This window comes from Perna viridis, chromosome 2 (assembly GCF_037379345.1).
Source record: "Perna viridis isolate PV_CMFRI_1.1 ecotype Kerala chromosome 2, ASM3737934v1, whole genome shotgun sequence".
NCBI lineage: Eukaryota > Metazoa > Mollusca > Bivalvia > Mytilida > Mytilidae > Perna > Perna viridis.
In genome coordinates, this window is record NC_142446.1 from 64,173,208 (window position 1) to 64,183,098 (window position 9,891).

The 9,891-nt window shown below is 33.3% G+C and overlaps 1 protein-coding gene across 1 annotated transcript; it reads left to right on the forward strand.

Moving 5' to 3' along the window:
* The first annotated feature begins 1,428 nt into the window (after window positions 1-1,428).
* LOC148626455 (uncharacterized) lies at window positions 1,429-5,188 on the forward strand. The gene is made up of 3 exons (XM_088571228.1): window positions 1,429-1,829; window positions 3,069-3,138; window positions 3,832-5,188. Exons 2-3 carry the CDS (start codon window positions 3,096-3,098, stop codon window positions 4,671-4,673), a joined length of 885 nt encoding a protein of 294 aa, XP_088427354.1. The 5' UTR covers window positions 1,429-1,829; window positions 3,069-3,095; the 3' UTR covers window positions 4,674-5,188.
* The last annotated feature ends 4,703 nt before the right edge of the window (window positions 5,189-9,891 follow it).

Consider the following 9,891-nt stretch of genomic DNA (forward strand, 5'->3'; position numbering starts at 1 on the left):
CTCGGTTTACCGAAAACCTATCTAAACAAGACTCTGTATAAAGTCTCTTCATAGAAAGTTAATTGGATGTTGAACCTCAGTTAACCGGAAACCTGTCTACACTGGAAAGTACAGAAGGGATTCGGTATACACAGGCTTCACTCTAATTAGTATTCGGTGTACTATGCTGTCTGTTTTATACAGTAATTTTGTTTATTTTCGGTCTTTTGTAAGTTGCTGTTCTCTGAATTCTTATCCTTTAACGTTCTGTGATATTTACTGGGTTTTGTCTTTGTATTCTTTTCTTCCCTTTTTTGTCTCCTTTTTCTTGTTGTCTCTTCTTTTCTTTAATTATGTTCCAAATCTCTTACCTATGTCTTTTACTATTTCGTTTTTCATCGAATGACCCTTCTTGTTTTCGACTTGAAGAACTAATGCAATTTTTAATATAAATTGTGTTTTTTTTTTAATTTTTTACTTTATAAATTTGTATTGTTTAGTTGTTTTGTTTTTTGCTTTTGTTTTTGTTTTGTTTTTGTTTTTGTTGTTGTTTTGTTTTTGTTTTTGTATTGTTTTTGTATCGTTTTTGTTTTTTGGTTTTTTTTCTTTGTTTTGATTGTCCAGATACATATATGAAACTCGAGGATTTTCAACAGAATTAACAGACTGAATTTCATAACAAAATTATCAAAAATTGCATATAAGTTAAATTATAAAGATATTGATTTCCATAAAGAGACACCCCAAAAATACTGTAATTAGTAGCATTCCTTATAATTTAATTTTTAATGCGTGACAGACCAAATATTAAGAATTCATTCGTAATCAAAGCGTTATTTCGTTTGGGATTATTTAAACCGCGGAGGGCGGACCAATCGACGTTAAATACGTCATAGCACCAAGCCAAGTAATACAAAAAAGCTTGTAACAAATAAAATTAAATTAATTTATTATATGAAAGTAGTCACATGTATGTAACACAAGAAGATTGTATTTAATTGATCAAATATTCTAGATGACATGACAAAATATTGCATAATGAAAGGGTAATTTTGTTCGTCGATTTCGTATTAATTTTAAGTGACGATCTTTCTGTGGTGATATTCTTATTTAAGTTTTCTTTAAAACTTTAATTGACGGATTGAGTGAAAAATAACTTTACAGTTATCACTATATCTATCTACAATTCTTTTGGCAATGTTGATGTAAGTGATAATATTTGAAAACCAGCGATATAAAAGACTCCATGATGCCGATTTACGATGTTTTCATAGCACATTTTTGTATATTGAAATAAGTATAAGATGGTTCCAGCAAACTGATGTGATTTCGAGAAGTGGACACGGACTAGAATCATGTTACCGGAAGCTTTACATCAGGGCTGGACTTTCTACTTTCCCACAGCTGGAAACTCGACAGTTCTGTTTTTCACTTCCAGAGTGAGAAAGGGACTGTCTAATGGACTTACTCTTTCTTACTCTATAAAACTTTTTAACTTTTGGAACATACTGTAGCCTTTGCCATTGTATTTTATCAAATGAAATGCCATGACAACAGGCTGCAAATGTTCTACAATTCGATCATAATGACTCTTGAAACGCCATGTTTGTTAGGTCCGGATGTAATAACAATATAACTTGATGTGGATAAAGGCAAGGAATTAACTTTTTAAATTTCACAATTTGGAGTAGAACATTCAATTCCCGGGTGCGCTCAGAGTAATGCAAATTGAAAAAAAAAGCTGTGAAAAGAATAAAGTTCGTTACTTGGCATGCCAACATAATGAGAGATGAATTTGAAAAGTTGGACACTTGCTTAAGAGTATGGACGACAGCGCTAGATGCACATAGGTAAGTAAGCAAGAGACATAATTTTTAATTTGAGCACTTGTCGCGCGACCGAAGATTAAGTGTTTACTGTTGTATGGAGTTGGGAAACGCTACAAGACCCACGTGGGGAATGGGAGTTGACCTGAGCGTCAACAAGGAAGACACGCCGCCAGAAGACTGAACGAGTTCTCCGGTCATGTATTCCGAAGGATGGAATCCACCACCAACATCCGTTGGTTATGCTAGCTACTAACACCGATGGCATGAGACAGCAAAGGATATGGAAGATTGCTAAAGAACCCAAGCATTAGTTAATGTAACAATAATAAGTCTTGTACTATTCTCCTTTATTAAACACGCATATAGAAAATATAAGTTAGTTCATCATAATAAGATCTTTGAACCGCAAACTCTGGCTCGCTGCATCCCCCTTTTTCTTGTCTGGAATTTTTCCCATATGATTACTTTATATATAAGGACTTAAAAATAAAGTTATTGATGTCTTTATCAGTAGTTACCATTCCGCCTGCAGCACAATACAAAACTTGCACAAATGACGTGTAAAGTGACAATTGTATTGGCAATTGATTGGCAGAATTACATGAAATTTGGTATGACGTCCAATCATTGTGTATAGATCACTTGTATTGGTCAAGAATTTTTATATGGTGTAATCCCTACGTCAAACACAAACATAAAACATACAAACTAAACCGGATTTAATCGAGGATAAAAATACCACATACACAGTGAGAAAAGTACAAAGGTCAGTGCTAAAAAGTATGTAGATTTTTTTTTCATAATCTGTTTACAAAATTTGATTAATATCTAGTCTAAGATGTAACTCGAGTTCCGGTAATAAGTAAAACAAATATGTACAAACGAAACTGGAGAATGATGCGAATTTTTATTTTCGGTTTTAATTTCTTAGACAATTTCAATATTTTGTATCACAGTGGATTTTCTATACTATAACAGTCTTATCTTACTCAATTTTTGCTTTATTTTGCATTTTCGTATTTTTTTAAATCAAGTTGTCGATGAGCCATATTTTCTCATTAACATTCAAGCAGGGTCGTATCCAGGAATTTATAAAAGTGGGTTCCGCCTATAATTACTGTAATTTCTTATTTGATAAAAATATATAATTAGCAGGGCATCAGCTGAAGAGCAAATGTGATCTTTTATTCACATGATGTATTCTTAATTGAGCTGTATTTTTCATTTGTATTATCAGTATTATTATTTTTTTAATTGTAGGTTCAAAAGTTACTATCTGGATAAAGCATGATAAAATTGTGTTTTGTAACCATAACGCTCGCTATTTCAAGTGAGTAAAGAAAGCATAAACATTATAAATAATGCTAGAGTTAGCAGCTTTTCATAAACCTACTGATCTGACAATAAGTATACGTTTACTCAAGGAAGTTTCGTCTCTGTATTTGCTGGATATATATAATGGAGAAAAAAATCGAGGTTTTTGATGGATTGTTCTGTTCCTTGAATGTTCTTATGTAATGCATTTCAATACAATTATAAAGATGTTATGTTGAGTATTGTCTTTATACCTTGATTCTGACAATATACAAATAGTAAAATTTCACTATGGACGATTACTTCGTACCACATAAATTCATCCATTGCCTGATTCTTACACAGACGGATACTTAATACTTTAAATTTAAAAAAAATGAAACTAGTTTTTAAAAACATGGTATTGTTATAATTAGCTTGTATTCAACAACAACAACGATAGAGAAAAACAATAAACGAGGAAAGTTTCAGAGACCTCCAATTCCAGACACTAATGATACCACAAGCAAGGTGTATACTATAATGCTCTGCAAGAAAAAACAGGAGGACGTGAAACTGAGCAATGTTTTATTAGTAAATTCGTAAACTAGAAATAATTGTGATTTCTTTATTGAGAGAGATGTAAATAGATTGCAATTACACTTTGGTAAAATTGCTTATGATTAATGCATTCTATTATATCTGACTTTGAATTATGTGCATTTTACAGGTATTACTTGTCAGTTACAAGAACCTTGGCGTCAAGAATTTGGAAATCCAACACAGGGGCAAAGAATTGCTCAAATTCTAAATGCACAACCTCTAGGCTTGAATGAACAGCAAGGAGAGCAACTTGTAAACCAGATATCCCAAGAGGTCTTACAAAATATTGGATCAACGGCGCAAATACAGAACTTTGATTCTCCTGGAGGTATCAGTCAACGATTTGGCTCGTTTGCGCCATCACAGTTACTACCACAAGGTGTCGTCCCTCTTGGGTTTGCTGACGGAAGTAACAGAAACATTAGAGGAGACACCATTCCGATTAATGGTAATCCATTGGGTGGTTCACAAACTTTTCCCTCTGTTAACTCATTCGGTGAACAAGGGCCTCCTGGCTTTGACGGTGGACCTGGTAATCGGATGACTAATTCTTGGAACCGTCAACAGGATGGCCCGTTCACAGGAAGCCAATTTGGTTTTCTCGCTCGTCAAGAGAACATAAATGCACCTGGACCACTGAATGCACCATTTCGAAGCACCGGTTTGATGAACTTACTAATGTCACGGAATAGAGATTTAGTTCCGGAAGAAATTCACACAAATTCGAGACTTAGAAATAGACTAGAACTTTTACATGATCCAAATTTGAAATCGGACTTTCGTAGAGACGGTGGCTTGTTAGAAGAAATCAGTCGCGAAAACCGAAGATTGCGGAAACTGATTCGTCAGAAGAAAAGAAGACTGAACAATCGATACGAAGACAAAGAAAAACCAAAAAAGAAAAGGAAGAATGGCGGGTTGGCCGCTGGACTTGTTTTAGGCGCATTAGGAGCTCTAGTATTAGGGTGAAAACGTATTTATTTCCAGATACATTCTCTGAAAAATATCATGGAAAATGGTGACCAGGTCGCTTTTAAATGTGCTGGATATATGACATATCAAGCAACCAAAACAAAAAAACCAATTCTTTCATAATGTTGGTTATGGCATATTTAATTTTATTATGACTCAGTTAATATATACGCTTACTGTCACGTTAACCCGTTTGGCGTTTATGAAAATAGTTATGAAGGTCAGAGCCCTGCGTGAAGGTCAAGACTAATACAGCTTTATGTCTGTAGTCAATAAAGAAACCGTCTTATTGTTTTAGGTATTTTAACCATTATTATTGAAGACAAAGGAATAGGTGCACTCAAACTTAACCTTGGCATCCGAATATTTCTGGCCAACTATTTTGACTGGTAAATATAGAGGTTTGCAAAAGTAAAAAACGTATTTTGAGCAACTATTTTTCTGTACAATGACATTAAATAAATTTGTTTGATTGTATACATGTATAAATAACAAGCGTAGGTTACCGTAAGCCTCCAACCTGAAAGATTTTACAGAAATATATATATATATATATATATATAAACAAACCACAATTAAGTATCTCGTCGCATCTTTTGTACTTCTTGCTGTTTCTGTCATTTTTATTGGTTTTTTAACATTTGTTTTTATTCATTCATTTTTAATTCTGACGAGGGGTTGCTATGTTTCCTGGCTTTGTCTAACAGATCTTTGTTGATTCGCTATATACTGAAAAGGCAATCCGAGGTCAACAAACTCAACGCACTGGCAATAGAGAATCCGGTATTTGGAACAGTCTTTCCAAATTGGCAGGAAATTAAGGCTGGTTGCATTTAGTTTTTATCTTGAAGCAGACGTGAGCTTTAAATCCCTTTGCGCTTGCTCAGTTTTAGTTTGACTTAAATCCATAATATATATTATTGAATGATAATGTATCGATTAAATTTATGTTATGAATGTATCTTTGTTGTAGCTCATAGTTTATACAAATAAGTATGCTTTTGACATAAGATTTTTATGTAGCACTCCCGCTAAGAATCATGCAAAATGTGATTCATGGGTTAAAAGCCTACATATTTTTATTTTTACTATTTTGTTTGAATTGCCGTAGTAAACAGAAATTAATATTAATTTCTCATATAACCTGTGTTATTAGAAGATAAAAATTATGTAGAATGCACTGTAGATTTCAAAATTAAGGGAGATAACTCTGTAAATGACACTCAAATACAATAGAATCTATTGGATTTTTATTGTTGATTATCTTCTAAGAGCAGGCAGATTTGAACGAATAATTACACATTTCATAGCATAGACCAATAAAAACAAAATTACAAAAATAAAAATATGTAGCCTTATTTTGGGGTGTATCAAATTTTTCAGATTTTGCATGATTCTTACAAAGACAGCGACTTATGAAGACAACACTTTAAGTTCTCTCCTTGGATATATATGTGTGTGACAAATATATTTTTGGATCTGATTTAATAAGATTCTCAAGTCAATGTTGAAAAATATATGAGAAGTACATAAAGTTGTTTTTTTTTATTCGTTGTCTTTAGGGGCTAGCTGATCTAAATGTCCCGTATAATAAAAAAAAAATCTTTTATTTAATGTTCTTTGCCGGTAAGTTTTTTTTTTTACAAAATTGAAATTTAATGATCATGAAAATTTCTATCAATCAGCAACTGGTCACAAACTAGGTTTTCCTAGCTTCTCGTTTTTTTTTTTGTGGTTTGTGTGTTTGTGTGGCGGGAAAATTTTCTATTGTCCGCAAGCATAACATTTATTTTTCTTTCCTGCCGTCGGTATATTGTATTTGAAAAACATTTCTGCATTATGGTGTATTATCCTGTGATTTCATGAAATAATAACTGATAGAAAAGAGTGAATAACCAACTGATTCTCTTATTTATTATAAAGATCTCCATCAATATCCGTTGCTATTTTCAACATAAATTTTGTGAACGGCGGATTGATATTCGTGTTGTGACATTTTGGCTGGAGAAAATGCGAAAGTACGTGAAATTACCCAACTTATTTCAATGTGAATTATCGAAAAAGTATTACGCAGGGAATATTTGGTAAATCAATGCTATCTTTATAATAACATCCGGTACTTAAAAATAGATGCGGGCTGTCTGCAAAACGCCTTGTGGTATAGTGTGTCACATAATATAAAGGAGTAAAAAATACGGATCAAGAGTCAATCGGAACTACTCCGCCTTTCTCGTTACATGGAAGAAAACATTCAATTCAATACTTTGTTTCGCGCATCACTGCAATTCCTATAAAGGAGTGAAAATTGAGGATCAAGCTTAAACATTAATCAGACGATCGGATTCTCGTTACAGAGAAGAAAAACATCGATACTTTCTTTCGCGTAGCACTGCAATTTCGATAATAATCGCCTTTCCGGGTTTTCGTGGTTATTTTTAGTGCAGCTACAACGACCGAAAAGTTCCGATTGATTCATCAGAATCTCTATTCTTCAATCCTCGTACGATTCTGTGTCAAGCTCTGGCTTCTATCCCCCTGTCGACTGCCACAAGCCAAGAGTAACTCTCACCAGTCTGACATTCAACTGTTTTATTTTGAAGGTAATATCCAATGATTAAATGCATGGATATTCAAAACCGAAACTGGAGTGTCAGTCGACCCCCATATTTCAGAAAACTTCGTGTCGATAGTGTAAGTGCAATATTTGCTGTTATGACACACGATTTCGTTAATTTTTTTCTTCTAAAAATAAAAAAAAATCCTAATCCCAAGTACAATGAACCTATGGTGCCTATAAGTGACGGAGCTACTTGTACTCATTTGACTACACTGTTGTTGTTATGACGTTGATGTCTCGACCAATGGGGTACGTCTTATAACACATGATGTGCGCCTGCATTTAAAGTTCAAACAACCAAGTTTCAAGTGCATTCCTACGGAAGCCCATTAGTGCCAGGTGTTCACTTATTTTTAAGTCGTTATAGCGACTTAGTATCTCGTTTAAACGACTAAGCATCTTGTTTAAACGACTTAGTATCTCTTTATAGCGACATAGCTTCCGTACATTCCTCACTTCTGACAAAAATATTTTTTTGACTGAGGATCTACAAGTAATGGCGGCACTCAAGCCCTGTACCTGTTAGTCTGATATTTAGGGTGGGCACTAGGATGGCATCTTTTTTTACTGCCATTTTCCTACGATTTTCACATTTCTCTCTTATTGGAAACATATACAAATAAACATAGGGCATCATTTCATTAATTGATCCTCTCTTTTTTTTTTCTTTCCTTGATTCTAGCTTTCTGATATTATATTTCAACCCCCCCCCCCCTTCCGTAAAAATCGAATGGTTGTTCCTTTAATTGGCACCACACATATTCATTCCGACCAAAATAGCACATCACAGACAATGCTCGACTCTGGACAAACTCTAGGTAAACAAATGTGTTCTCATCGACCCTTTTAAAATGCAAACGTTGTTGATGCACCCTTCCATTGGTCTATCGCGGGAGATGTATTAAAATCCATATTGTTATCATATTTAAGCGCTCGAATGATCCTGCTCACCAGCAGAGCTTTAAGGTTCATTTCAAATTACTGCGTTTGGTCTATTTTTTACCATTAAAGCTACTTAGATTTAAATGTATATCTATAAAAATGGATTTAAATTTGAGATTCACCCTCAATTTGATGTAAAACTGTTAAATCGAAGTAACGTCTTAACGACACACAACTCATGAATAGATTAACTACAGTAAAATCTGTCAAAACCGAACTTTCATAAACGGAAAATCTGTGTAAACTAGACACTTTTCAAAGTCTATTTATATCGATTTGAATGTACATCCTAGGTAAACAGATCACCTGTCCAAACGAATTCTACAGTCAAACGAGTTCCTGTTTCGACAGGTTGAATTGTAATTAAGCAATGTCGCGCTTTATGACATACCACGTGCTAAAAGACTTACGAATAAGATAGTTGATATTTGAGAAACGTATTTTTACTGTTTCGTCAGTATCTTGACGATGCATCGTAGTTTAGTGACAAATTATTGGTTTTGTCTTCAATTTGTACGTTTGTTTTGTTCTTTGTTTTGTTTTGTTTTGTTTTGCTGTTAGCCTTAAAAGGTTGTGAATTCTTTAATTACTATATATGAAGGCTGAACCGTGTTTCTTAGGTTTAATGAGATACATGCATGTGCTGTTGGTTAGTATCTCGAGGAAGATTGCCCTGTTCTTTGTTTGTTTGTTTTTTGGTTTTTTTTTTAATTTAAGAATCATGCAAAATGTTATTCATGGGTAAAAGGCCTACATATTTTTATTTTTGATATTTCGATTTTGTATGTATTGCCATAGTAAACAGAAATTAAATTTCAGTTTTTCATATAACCTTCGTTCTTAGGAGATAAAAATTGTATAGTATGTAGATTTCAAAATAAAGGGAGATAACTCTATAAATGACACTCAAATACAATTTTCAATGCTAATTATCTCCTGAGAGCAAGCAGATTTGAATGAATAGACCCATAAAACTTCTTAATTACAAAAATAAAAAGCCTTTCTTGGGGTGTATCACATTTTTCAAATTTTTGCATGATTCTTACAAAGACAGCTACTAACTTTTCTGTTGTTGATTTATAATTCATGGTTTCCTGTGTTATTTTTTTTATCATTATTTGACAGATTTCTAATGTAGTAAACATTATCAATTAATTAACAATACTAATCAATGTATTATCTTTTGTTAGGTAATTAATATTTTGTTCAAAATAAAAGATATCAATAGGATAATGAGTATATAAAAACGCCGTCATTTTTTAAAGGTCCGAAAATTTTAGCATTACTGAATTGAATTGTCTACTTAAAAATTCATAAATAAAATATTATTAGGTCCAATCGTCCATAGAATAGAAAGGAAATTGCCAAGTCGTATGTATCGTAAGCTTCGAAACTTACGGCAACAGAATATTACAGACTTCCTCTACGATGTTGTTCCTTTTTTCACGCCAAGTTCCTTAACCCCGTGCGTGCTCGTATGACTGTCGAGCTACCCTACCCTCTTATCTGATGTAAAAATCAGATGTAAGTTATTTGATATGATAAAACGTCAAAATGATTTATTGTTTACAAAGTTAATTTAAACTTAATTATCTGTAAGTAAGACAATGGAAGATATGATTCGGTATTTAGTTAATCAGTCAGCGTCAATGACCT

Excerpts from the sequence above, each read along its gene's own strand:
- LOC148626455 (XM_088571228.1), top strand. The coding sequence starts at position 3,096 with ATGATAAAATTGTGTTTTGTAACCATAACGCTCGCTATTTCAA. Across the intron at positions 3,139-3,831 it reads CATAACGCTCGCTATTTCAA|GTATTACTTGTCAGTTACAA; the intron begins GTGAGTAAAGAA and ends TGCATTTTACAG.